This window comes from Penicillium manginii (assembly GCF_028828005.1).
Source record: "Penicillium manginii strain IBT 31320 chromosome Unknown utg000005l:1.0-5665137.0:1.0-5668048.0, whole genome shotgun sequence".
In the NCBI taxonomy this organism is placed as follows: Eukaryota; Fungi; Ascomycota; class Eurotiomycetes; order Eurotiales; family Aspergillaceae; genus Penicillium; species Penicillium manginii.
The window spans coordinates 3508708-3521577 of NW_026643106.1; the positions used below are offsets into that span (position 1 = coordinate 3508708).

At 49.9% G+C, this 12870-nt stretch overlaps 4 protein-coding genes across 4 annotated transcripts; 1 reads left to right on the forward strand and 3 right to left on the reverse strand.

The window, feature by feature from the left end:
• Positions 1–74: 74 nt before the first annotated feature.
• On the reverse strand, positions 75–2969 carry N7533_007686 (uncharacterized protein; the record flags this gene model as incomplete). Its single annotated transcript, XM_057104336.1, has 7 exons — positions 75–350; positions 392–624; positions 682–941; positions 1008–1365; positions 1427–1430; positions 1486–2901; positions 2958–2969. 7 exons carry the CDS (start codon positions 2967–2969, stop codon positions 75–77), a joined length of 2559 nt encoding a protein of 852 aa, XP_056959293.1.
• Positions 2970–3699: 730 nt separating this feature from the next.
• On the forward strand, positions 3700–4455 carry N7533_007687 (basic helix-loop-helix domain-containing protein; the record flags this gene model as incomplete). Its single annotated transcript, XM_057104337.1, has 1 exon — positions 3700–4455. One exon carries the CDS (start codon positions 3700–3702, stop codon positions 4453–4455), a length of 756 nt encoding a protein of 251 aa, XP_056959294.1.
• Positions 4456–4823: 368 nt separating this feature from the next.
• Positions 4824–6344, reverse strand: N7533_007688 (NADH:flavin oxidoreductase/NADH oxidase family protein; the record flags this gene model as incomplete). Its single annotated transcript, XM_057104338.1, has 4 exons — positions 4824–4889; positions 5001–5605; positions 5687–6209; positions 6276–6344. 4 exons carry the CDS (start codon positions 6342–6344, stop codon positions 4824–4826), a joined length of 1263 nt encoding a protein of 420 aa, XP_056959295.1.
• Positions 6345–7460: 1116 nt separating this feature from the next.
• On the reverse strand, positions 7461–9772 carry N7533_007689 (NAD-dependent malic enzyme; the record flags this gene model as incomplete). Its single annotated transcript, XM_057104339.1, has 5 exons — positions 7461–8529; positions 8743–9091; positions 9201–9279; positions 9396–9615; positions 9699–9772. 5 exons carry the CDS (start codon positions 9770–9772, stop codon positions 7461–7463), a joined length of 1791 nt encoding a protein of 596 aa, XP_056959296.1.
• Positions 9773–12870: the final 3098 nt, after the last annotated feature.

Below are 12870 nucleotides of genomic sequence, written 5' to 3' on the forward strand. Positions count from 1 at the left end.
AATTGGGATTTAATATACACGTAGTTCCTTTCCATGCCCTCGAATCACTCCTGTGCTATGCTTGATGGAAGGTATCATGACAGCATGGTATCTGGGACGTCGGAAAACCAGGTCGCGAGATCAGGAAGGTCAAATCTGCCCAAAAATCCCAGATCCTCCTGACCAAGGCCCATTTCGTCCCAACTCATGAATGGGTTGATGCCTGGGCCATTGGACTCGGAATCACGCGCCCCGGGCTCTTCTGAGATCCCCTCGGCAACATGAGAAGTAAGATCTGATCGATCAGCATTTTTACTGTTTCTTTGAGCTTGGTTCGTGACAAAAGCGTTATCCTCGTTGCGGGGGGGCACCTGTATCTATATTAGACAGCCGCTCTGAACAATCGAAGAACTTGAATAAAACGAGGCGGTGGGGTTCTCTTACCTGTATAGTTCTGCACAATGTGTTGGTGCGTAACCTGCAGGAACTGTAGCGAGTTGCGGGCAGAGAGGCTGAATAAGGACATTGTTGTCAAGACCTCCTCGCATTTCCGCCATGTCTCGTCCACAGCATGAACGTCGATCTGGTCGAGGATTGAGCGGCAAGAATACGACATGATCAGAACAAATCCCGCGGTGGATGTATCTGTGACTCGCAAATTAGATAAAAAAGTGTTGTTAGGGTTGGGCGAGGCGGACATACAAAAGCCGTTATACCACCACGCGTCTGTCAATGATGTCCTATATGTCGCGTGGACATGGGACACTAGTTCCACAGCTGCCCTGACACAAGCAGCTGCACAATTCACGGACATGGAGTTGTAAATGACGTTTTTCTCCAGTCCGATCGTGGGTTTATCCGAGTCCGAGCCTGAGCCTGTCTGCCGGGCGAAGTCCATGCGATCGTCGGAGCAGAGTTGTGTGAACATGGGGCGATAAAGGAGAAGACGAAGATGTATAAATCTGACAGAGGGATTACGTTAGTTTAATTTCTTCTAATTAATGACTGGAAAGAAAGGGTTATGGTACCTTGCACGCAAGACGTTGCGCTGACGTTTGAAGATCGCGTCCTGATAACTATTTGGACTAAGCGGTGGGTGCATACCAGTCCAGTTAAGCACGGGGGGAATATTGGCTTCGTAGGTGGAAAGCTTGTCATCGAGTTCCATAATGACATCAAGGCTACTATGTTTCATTCCCCGGTGGGACAAGGGTCGATGGTGGTTCGATCGGCTTTGCCATGCATTGTATATGTCGGATAGGATGGCTTCGAGGATTTTATAGAGCTCAATTGTGGAGACGTAGAAGGTCATATAACCCGATTTATGATCGCAAGGTTGTCCGGCAAGTGCACACGGGTCATCGGACTGCAAATCGGGTTTCATGGCTGGGGGAGAAGCAGGGGAAATATGAGATGTCATGCTCGGACGACCGTAAGTCATACTTACGATCCTGGATTTCAATGTTAGAGATAAGAATGGGAGTGAGACGGACTGGAGGCTCTTACATATCCATGATCACACATCCGTGCCACGTACGACGTCTGATTTCTTGCTCTAGGGGGGTTGATGGATTGCTGCGCAGTTTCATGCAGACCCAATCCTTGGGCCACCCGACAAGCAAGCCCGATCGCATTCCAACATCTATTGGGGTAGGGCGTGCTTTGTAAAAGAAGGGATATAATGAGGAGTGTCTGTACAACACCAATCGTACCTATGTCTAGGAGGTCAAGACCGACGAAGCGCTTCGATCGGAGAAAAAATGAGTATGCGGCTGCCTCGCGCTCAGCGGCAGGGATGTCTGAGAAATGGCAGCTTAAGCCAAAGATAGCGTTGAGTGCACAATGAAAAACAATTGACTGATGGCCGGAATCAAATGAGCCACCAAGACCGATGTTTAGTTCAGGCAACTGAGGCTTGGGCCATTTACTAGATCCCCACAGATTTTCGTAAGCCTGCTCAAAGCTAGGCCGATGGAAAAATGGATAGAGACAATGGACTCGATTCCAATAGCATTCCAGGAGATGGTCTGCTAGAGAGCGAGGAGGTAGCGAAAAATCATCGAATTGCAGTCCTAGGGTAGGCGTCAGGCAGTCCCGCCATAGCCCTGTGTCCCGGTAGGAAGGACCACCGGGTGTGCTGCCTTCCATCTGCTTGAGAGTTTGAAGATAAGACCTTATTGGCATTGAGTCCTTTGCAAGGCGCATGAAGGAAGCTACAGATGAGTTGCCATAGTATTGCTCCCGAGGCGACTCGTTACTTTCCCCGTCTTCTCCCACTGATATTGCCCCCATCGCTGTGACATTATGGGAATTGATAGACGGGGAAGGAAAGGCATTTGTCGAAGATGCCCTTCCCGGCTCATAAGGCGCAAGTGCTCGATGGGGTGAGATTGGGTCAGGGTCAGGATGTCCCAGGCCTGAATGTGCCGATGGTATAGAGGGCCGATGTCCCATGCGAGCACTCATTTGCGGCACCGGAGGTACCATCGATGGACGTATCTGATTGAGTATCGCGGAATTGGAGCCTAGGCCGAGAAGACCCTCCACGGCCACCGACGTTCTAGACTCGTGGTCCAGCGTGTCTGCACTCGGTTGTCTCTCTTGGCCATCATCGGATCCCCCCTCCTCATCATCAACAATTCGAGCTGGGACAGCAACTCCATTCTGCGCACAAATAATCTCCAATTCTCGGATGCGATTGTGTAGCACCCGAAGATAAGCATCATTGCTAGCTGACCGAGCGTTCTCAATCTTGTATACGCACCGGTCTATCGGATACGCCCGTCGAGCACATGGCCCACAGATCGGCTTTGCCCCATCGCACCGGACCTTTTTGTCCCTGCATGATTCACATGCTAAAGCGATCTTGCGGCGCTGCGGGGTTTCTTTTTTGATTGTTCTTCTTCGCGAAGACATTTTGGCCTAGATCACCGAGGCTCAAGGTCGAGGCTCAAGTATGAATCCTTCCCATTCGGGACCGGGACAACCATTAATCGCACAGTCAAAGATTACCCGAGACCGATCATGCGATTCCCGTGGCCCCGGAATGTTGGGGAACACGAATCCAGCTGCCTGGAAAATAGATGATCTGTTTTCAGGCCCGCGTTGTGAAGATCATCGTCTGGGCAGCGGAGTGTGGAGAAAGTACGGAGGGTGCGTATCGAGAGACCCGGAATGCACCCGGATACGTCACGTGTCTATATCCAGACCCTAAAAGAGTCTCACGCGATCGGATTCCAAAAATTTGAGGCTGAAAAATTCAATGATTATATTGTAAGAGGCTCTATTCGAAACCAAAATAAGCTTCTTTTGCATGGTGATTGTACAACAGAGTAAATCCCCGAGCAACTATGGCCAGGGGGTTTCGTCCGGGATGCACCCGGTCCACTTTGCAAGCCATCCGGGTGGTTTCCGGTGTTGACGTAGTATGACTGGGGCCTCCTCGCAAGCTCACCCAAGTAAGATTTTTGGATCTCCTATCATAAGTCACTTCTTTCTCAACAAAACTTTAGTTCGAGCGCTAGACCCCGTGCCGCTTTCATATGACATTCCATGCCACTTGGCGCCCTTTCAGGAGCTGACCATTTGAGAAAGACAATCGCTGCCCCTGGTCTGCCCCGGATTCAACTTCTTTCAAACCCCCACAAATGCAGAAATACATGCACACCCTGCGAAAAACTATCCTACGTCCAAGACACATCTCCTGAAATACCATCACCAATGTACACCGAACACCAAACCCACGATCACAGCCATGAAAACCAAGCATGCTGCCCACCCGATATCAAAGCGCAAAAGCGCTGGCCCCTAGAGGCCGGCTTGCAATGGGGATCCGACCCCAGCTTCTGCTATCATGGATTCTCTAATCCGATCGGAACTTGGACTGAAGAGCGTGTAACTCAGAACTTGATGCGCAACATGATGCATGCCGCCAATAGTGTAACTGTCGACTTTGGCTATGAATTCGATTTCTCCACGCACACATCAAACTTCCTCTCGGAACAGCCGGATATCATTCGGTTGAACAGATTCGACCTCTCCAATGAGCTACAAACCGATATCCCAACAAAAACACCCTCATTAAGATCTGCCTCCCTGTCGACAGCTGCGTCGCTCGAGGCGAGTAGCCCGCCGGAAATGATCAAGGAGGAAAAGCGACCAGCGAGGCAGGAAGAGGATACGGCGCCACCAAAGAAGAAACGAAAGTGTGTTCAAAAGCCTGGGCAACAATTATGTCACTGTCGGTCGGAAAAGAAAAGGAGAGAGGCTGTCACGCGAGGGTATCAGGATCTATCTGACTTGGTCCCTGGGCTGAAGAACCATAATTTCACGAGAAAGTATATACTCGATGAAACGGCAAAATACGTTAGTGCCCTGCTACAAGGAAACAATGATTTGAAAGGACAGTTGGACCAGATGGGACCACATAATGAGTCTGATACGTGGCCGCTTTTTGAAAAGGAGGACGATTTATGATTTATGACTTTTATTCATGTAAATATATTAGGGAAAGGAAAATTACTTCAAGTGAACTCGCTTTAAAAGCTTACAAAATACTAGTATGCTGATAAAATAACCTTGGAAATTCAATCTTATTGAATCTGATTGAATATCATTTACTCTTCCATGGCAATGAAGACGAGACGAATAAAGCTAGCCAGCGCATACCTCACTCCCTGAAATAGCCCTCGGGCCTTTTTGCCGTGGATATGACAGTTGCAACAAAGGGGAAAGGTTCTTCAGGTGTGAGACTAAACCTAGCGGACATAATATCACTTATATTCCATTAATCTAAAAACAATAAAAGCCATCATACCGGCTCAAACAAAATTATATTGTATCCCTCACAGAGCCGGCGCATAAGTAGCCAGGCCCCGAGCAAAGCGCTGAATCTGCCCCGCATAATAAGTCTATACCAGATCTAGTCAGCCCAAATTCAATAAATATCGAGAAGCCAAAAGAAGGAATGTCCGGTAGAAAAAACCAGACAAAAGAAAGGAACTTGGAAGAAAAGAACTTACAGTCTCAGCCCCAGCCCCGATAAGGTTTCTGGGCAAAAACTTCGCATACCAAGGAGGCGGCACCTTAATCAGGGGCAGCGCGGCCTTTTCATCCTTAACATTCTCGTCCAAAAGCAACTGCGGGAAAGCAGGCTCAACAGCAGCAGGTCGACCAATACCCACAAGGTCACAAGCTCCATCCTCAATGGCAGCAACACACCCGGCCCTTGTCCGGAACCCACCCGTCAACATAAGAATCAGATCAGGATGTCTACCGCGAACAGTCTTTGCAAATTCAAGGAAAAATGCCTCGCGCGCAGCCGTACGCTCTGACTTAACCGGGATCTCCGACTTAGGATACCCCATCATCTGGGGATCTTCATAAGTCCCGCCACTAATTTCCATAAAGTCGATACCTGCCTCGACAAGAAGGGCAATTTGGGCCATTGTTTCTTCAAAGGTCGCGGAGCTGTGATCTGCCGAGTTGAGCTTGATTCCGATGGCAAAGGTGCTCGGCACGACTGCGCGGGTCTGCTTGATGATTTCCAGGACGAAGCGCGCGCGTTTTTCGGGCGTGCCGCCGAACTCGTCGGTTCGGAGGTTTGTCTTTGAGCTTAGGAATTGGTCTGGAATAGGTAGTTTGAGTTAGTATATTGCCACTCTCTCTGAGGTAGCTGGGGAACTTGAATTGTGTATTGATTCCTTACCGATGAGATAACCATGCGCACCGTGCAGCTCGATTCCCGAGAAGCCCGCGTCAGCCATGAGCCTCGCTGTATCGACGAATTGGGAGATAACCCTCTGCACCTCGGCTGTGCTCATGGCACGCGGCTTTGTCCAGGCAATGGCACCGATAAGGCACTCTAGCCACGAGTTTCCTACTGAGATTGGGACCGCGGAGGGGGCGATTGTGTTTGCGAAAATCCCACGCTTGCCTGCGACGCGAAATGACTGTCGTCCTGGGTGGCAGATTTGGGCTAGGGCGGGCGTGCCGTGTTGTTGGCAGGCCGTGGCATATTTGGTCCAGCGGGCTACGAGGGCCTTGTTTTCGTCGTCTGGGCCGGTGTATTCGCCGTCTAGGGCTGGGTCGAAGGGGCTTCCTAGGTGGTTGATGTCGACTTGGACGTTGCCGGTTAGAATGCTGCCCCAGCCGCCGGTGGACCACTTTTCATAGGCCTCGTAGAGAGGGTCTGGATGGTGGGATTTGGCCATCATTTCGGCCATTGCAGCCTGTGAAAGTGTTAGATTGTGCTTCTGGCCAGCAGCGGTGGATGGGATAAGAGGGGAATTACGAACCTTTGATAGGCGGTTTGGTAGGACAAGACCGCATGGCAGTTTGACGGGGTCTGATAGTGGTGAAGGCATTTTGATACCGTTATTCTCCTTTCAAGTCGACAATTAAGTGTAGTGTTCTTGGTGAAGAGTTGCAATTATAGCAATAGCTGCTGGGTCGTAATAGTTGGCCAAAATAGATCCGATCTTACTCAGGTCAGTTTGTCACAGTTGACTTCTAGAAAATACCCCAATGCAAAAACAGGACAGCACGATCAATTAAACCAAAAATCCCAAACGTTGAAGAAAAGGGACCTCGGTGGGTCCACTTGCCACGCGGGGAGATAATCTCTCCGGGCAGACCCAGAGTTTTAGTGATAGAATGATCATAGCACCATCCCCACTATGCAGCAACATTTTTAAACTCATTCAGAGTATTTGTGGGTCTTCATAAAGACTGCAGCCAAGAGTACAATTAAGGTATGCATTACGTTGGGGGTTCGGACTGTGGGGCTGGACAGTCGGAGGTTTGAGTTACTCCGCGCATGTGAAGATTCGGGAGAGACCCGAGGGCATTGGGCTGGGTTAGATTGGTTTAGACTAGTTTTGACTTGGATGGATTTGGGTCTGAGTTTTCAATATAGAAAACTGACGTGGCTAATGATTTGTTTGGATAGATAAATCTCGAGCGACTGTCTTTGCAGTGTTCGATGATTTAGATTCTTTATAGGCTGACTACATCGATGGAGAACTTGACAGTCACCTCGGCCCGAACTTGAAGGACAGATGGAACGGCTAGCCACGGAATAGATTAGATATTTAAAACGGGTTCAGGCCCAATAACCTTTCTACTTCTTTTACTACTTCGTTGGAGGAGATGTGGATAATGTATTTGCTTTCATTCATGATTTTGCTATCCTACCAATGCAGGGCCATACGACAGAATAAAACGTGATGGCAGGGTATTCCATGAGAAGACCAAGGCAAACAAAAAAAGGTGGTGGAAAAAAAAGAGAACAAGAAAAGAAAAAAAATGACCCGGTCCGAAAATTAACAACGCTGAAAGATGAAGAGGTGCAGGGGTTCTCACGCAGTGAGCCTGGCGCGGATATTAGAACAAAGGAACAGATGCACTAAAATTGAGATCACGCCATCGACAAGATCCAGTCCTGAAGACCGCAAGAAAGTGGTGGTCAAGGAAGACCTTTTTTACAGCTTGGAGCCGTTCTCTTCGGTGGGGGAACCGTTCATCAGGGGGGGGAGGTTGCCCAGGCTGGAGAGCAGGTGGCCGACCTCACGCTCGAGTTCGCGGACCTCGGTGTGGGGGTCGTACATGCGGGACTTGATCCAGTTATCCAGATCGGCATCGGACATGTTGCGGAGGTGGGTCTCGCGATCAACCTTGTCATTCTGGGCAGCACGAATAACCTTGCGGGTAACGACGATGCTAACCTCGCGAATGCGGGTGATGTCAGGGTAGAGCAGACCACGCTCAAGCTCCTCAGCAGTCAGGGCAGCAGATAGAGACTCGCCGGAGGCGTAGATCATGCTGTCGGTGACACGGACGGACTTGGACAGAATGCTACCCAGACCGATACCAGGGAAGACATACATGTTGTTACCCTGGCCAGGGTAGTAGGTCTTGGTCTCGCCGGCAGAGTTGGTGAAAGTGCAGTTAGGGAAGGGAGAGCCGGAGGCAAAGAGGCAGCGACCATCAGTGTTCTTGACGGCGGACTCGAAGTCACACTCAGACTTGGAGGAAGGGTTGGAGAGGGGGAAGATGATAGGGGCGGTGTTCCAGTCGGCCATGTTGCGGAGGATCTCGGGGGTAAAGACACCGCCGATGGTAGACAGACCCATCAGAATGGTGGGCTTGACGTGGTTGACGACCTCCTCGAGGGTCTTCCACTGCTGGCCAGCATTGTCCTGGCGAGCGAAGTAGACCTTGTGGTCAGCGAGCTTGTCACCACGGTCAGCAGTGACAAGACCCTTGGTGTCGACAAGGTAGAAGCAGTTACGGGCCTCATCCTCGGTCATGCCCTCACGGATGAAGAACTCGACAATCTGCTTAGCAACACCAACACCAGCGGAGCCGGCACCGAGGAAGACAGCACGGTGGTCCTTGCAGGGAAGACCGGAACGCTTGACGGCGTTGATAACACCTCCGAGAATAACGGCACCAGTACCCTGGATATCATCGTTAAAGCAGGTGTAGGTGTCGCGGTAACGCTCCAGAGCGGGGAAGGGGTTCTTGAAATCCTCAAATTGGATGACGATACTATAAAAGCTTCGATTAGCCGAGCTCAAGCCCTGCGAGGGGAAGCGATGGGGAAATGATTTTCGAATGAGGGGAGTCCATGCGGAGAGATGAGGGGGAAGAGCGAGTAAGACCGGGGGGAATAAGTGGATCAGATCTACCCGGAAACACACGATGGGGACACGAGGTGACGAAAATGGACATGCAGGAAGAAGAAAATAAGACTTGACTTACCCAGGCCAGCGCTCGGTGAGAGCAGACATCAACTCATCCATAAACTCGCGCTCCTCTTCGGCGCTGATCTTGTCACGACGAGAACCCATGTAGAGCGGGTCTTCCCGGAGGGTCTTGTTGCCAGTTCCGAGATCGAGAGTCAAGGGAAGAGTGGCTTCGGGACGAATACCAGCGCAGGCAGTGTAAAGCGCCAATTTACCAATGGGGATACCCATACCGTTGATACCCAGATCACCCAGTCCGAGAATACGGGAACCATCGGTGATACATGTGATCTCAACATTGGGCTGGGGCCAATTGGCAATGACAGCAGCCAGATTGCCGCGGTCCTCCCATGACAAGTACATGCCTAAATTGAGTCATGTTAGCACTAACTCCGGTTTGAATTCGTGGGGAAGAAGGATGCGCTTCCGAAACCTCGGAACCACTCCCAATGGGACTAGGTTAATTTAACTCACCCTCGGGCTGTTGGTAGATCTCGGACCAGCGCTGGCAGGCCTCGCCAACGACGGGAGTGTAGATCAAGGGCGTCAATTCCTGCAGGGGTTGTTAGTGCCCTTTCCTAGTGTGACTAGCACATGCGGTCCAATCACATGAAAGTGATGGCCACTATGACTCTATGACTCTTTTTCTATGGGGAATTCCTGACGTACCCTGAGGTGGTCGGTGACCAGGCGGTAGAAAAGGTGGACATTGTTTTTGCGCAGAGTGCTGAGATATTGGAACTTGTCGATGGAGGTGTTCTTCAGACCAAGCTGGGCCAGGCATCGTGTCTTTTGGGTCTCGTAGCTCTCGGCGCGAGGAGGAGTCAGGCCGTATGTGCGCAGGTACTTGCGAATGTAAGAAGGGTTGGCGGTGTCATAGTTGGCGTCACTAGAAAAAAAGCCATTGCGAGGTTAGTAAATTGATTGATCTCTGCGGAGAAAGATATGGTGCTATGCCATGAGAAAACTTACGAGGGAGTGTTGGAGTGGTTCATGAACGGGGTCGCATGGACGGGCCGGCTTTGTTGAGGAGAAAATCGTGCCATTGTGTCTGACTGAGTGCGTGCAAGCTTACTTGTCGCGGAAGGGGAAGAATGATAGAAAGAAGAGAGGCGAAGACGAGGCGAGCGTGGCATGGTTTTAAGTGCGCGGAACACACTAGGCGTCCGTTGGGACACACGAGCGCACATCATCCAGGACATTCCGAGCAATGAGAATCCGCCGGGACGGCAAGAGGGGAAGGACGGTCAAGGCTCAGTAAAAGACGAGGCATGATTTGGAGAATCGGAAAGATTCGGGGGTTGGGAAGGGGTCGCGGCGTGGGACCTAGATGTGGATATTCGGTGATGGTAGCGAACCGTTGCGCGCGGAGTGGAATGGATCAGATCGGGGAGCTTGAGCAAGGGTGGAGCAGGGCTGGATTGAGGGTAATTGTACGAAGTACGCTTCAGAACAACCAACTTGTACCCAGTAAACGTCAGCATGTCTGCTGGTATAAGGGAGAGACATAGGGACCATCCCGGATGCTGCTGCAGCGTGAAGAGGGATACACGGTATGGCGGGTCCCGTGTGAGGAGTCTATCATGCTGTTCTCTGCAGGACTGAAGACTGGACAGTAGAGTACACGGTAGGTCTCGAACTGCATTCTCCGAATAGAAATACAGGGCTGTGAGTGGCTACATAGGCCGGGGAGACACGGCGATGGATCCGCCGACGGACAGGGTCTCCACCTCAGCGAGCTTCCAGAGCCGCAGTTGGTGCCGAAGTGGATCTTCTCGGTGCCAATCCATACAAATTGAGTACAGGCTAAACTCCGAGCACTAAGTACGAGTCCATCAAAGGGGGTGGGGGGGGAAAACCAATAATTGGTCAGCAACCACCAGGGATCGAAGTTCCAGAAGCCCTAACTCGAGCGGGGCCACACTATACCTAGCAGGGCATCTCCGTACGGGAGACGGCGTGCGGAGCCTGCCGTGTGAGGTTTGCAATCTATGATAGGAAAAGGAACACGGAAGGTACCTGATGAGAATATCGTCGGGCGGAAACGATGGGAAAATAGAATTGGGCCCCCGGTGTAGCCCCCATTGCCCCCCCCCCATACTCCCCGAAAGTGGAGGGTTGAGATGTTCCAAGTTGGCCGCGTTGACAATTGCCGTTCGGCACTCTGAATGGTAGAACCCGCCGAATGGCGAATTTCCAGGCAGAGTTTTTTTTCTTTTTTTTCCTTTCCGGAGTACACTCTTCCAGGTTGGTTGATTCCTTTTTCCTTTTTTCTGTATTTTTCTCCAATTTCATTTCCTTTTCAGCCCCCTACATGCGTGATTTTTGAGCGAGTCATTTAAATTCGGAATGCCCCCTTGCTCAAATGCCGTGCATAATGATGTCGTGTAGCTCCCAACAAAGGATTCAAGCGTATTTGTACACCTCATATGTAGTAAAAGACTTATTTATTTATTGCGATTCCTTTCTATTTGTCAATCATCCCCATTATGGTACATGACTAGAGGGGTCAAGCTTTCTTCAACCTCGTGGAAAATTCACGCTACTATTAATAGTGAATTGTCAGGGACTTCTTCTGTAAAATGATTGGCTAATTCAACCTTTTCCTTTCTTTTCCGCCATGCCGCCTTCCATCTCTAGCCTTACAGTTGAGAGTCTATGAGATGCATACCTTTTGCGCGATTTTTGGGCAAATATTCCACAGAATACTGATCATCGAGACACAACACGATGCGCGAAATTAATACAAACTTACACCTATTCTCATCCATTTTCATCCATCCGAGGTCACAAACAAGCTTGCATAAAACCTGCCCACGCGATCTATCCGGTTGGTCTAGCCTGGTGGAGAAACGGGTGATCGCCCTCTATTCAACCGCGCGACCGGTGCGTGGGATGATACTTACGTAGGTGGGTGCGCAGCGAGCACCAAAAAAAAATGAGGAGGGAAAAAAAAATTAACCAAGGCGTTGGAATTGGCTGAAAGTATGTTCCCTGGGTCGCCTGCTCGGCCGCCTTCTAGCGGTGAGGCTATTGGCTTACAGAGTCTCGGCTATCCATTATGGAAAGCTTCTCCTAGGCTTTCCCCAGTCTACAGCCCTATCGTTGGGGTGGTTCCAACGAGTCATTAGCTTTGACTATGGCGCTAATAATTGCCTGGGAAGAATCACTTAATGAAGTGTTTTCTCTTACAGTGGGTAACCCGAGTTCTGGTATTGTTGCAATCCAGCGATCTTTACCCCGGACCTGCCTGTTCCTTCGGGCTCGATTTGATAGAGTGGAGTTCCCTCTAGTTTGACCGGTGTATTTGGTATGAAAGAAGGTAACACATCGTCGTTCTTGAAAGCAGATATCTCTTAATCATAGCGAATCGCGTCGGGTCTTTATATTCTCGGTTTCGTCATAGAAACTATTACTATTTAGTAGTAGAGTTTATGATTAAGAGACTTCAACTTGAATTTAGGTATGCATTAGTGTCGGAGGCCGAGAAATAACCCAGTACGCCCAGCATTATGACTAGTAGAGTATTCCAAGTTGTTGAAAATTATAAACAACTGCCAGTGCCTCGTACCTAGGTAGGTGCCAGTGAAATTTCGGCGCACCTGACTTTAGAACTTGAAGCTTGGCCAGTAAACGTGAACACAAAGAGGTATACTACAGGGCTTGACAACTTGAATTATAAACTGGCACTTTCAGCTCAGCTTGCAATACAGGCTGTTTATCAGTAATGATATGAGCTATCTCACATGCGAAGGCTTTGTATGCAGCTGACATCCGAGCGCCGAAGTTTCAATTCTTACCATGTTTGACTGATCAGCGGAGCACCTGCCAGTGGGCACCGGGACATCTTCGGACAAGATCCACGTACCTAGTACTAGGTACTACTACCTAGTTTCAATTTCCCATCAATCGTAGTGTGCTGCTCTGAGTCCGACCTCGTCCGGGAGACAACAGATTCCCCTGCTGTGTGTCTCAACTTGAACTTCTACGTGCTGTTCAAGCATATATATCAGAAAAGAAAGGGAAAAAAAGGGGGGGAGAACGTCGAGATTGCGCACCTATCTAGGTAGGCACTAGAATAAAATCCAGAAATGAACTTTACCTAGCCACAAATACCTACTAGTAGGTACCTACTAAGTGCCCT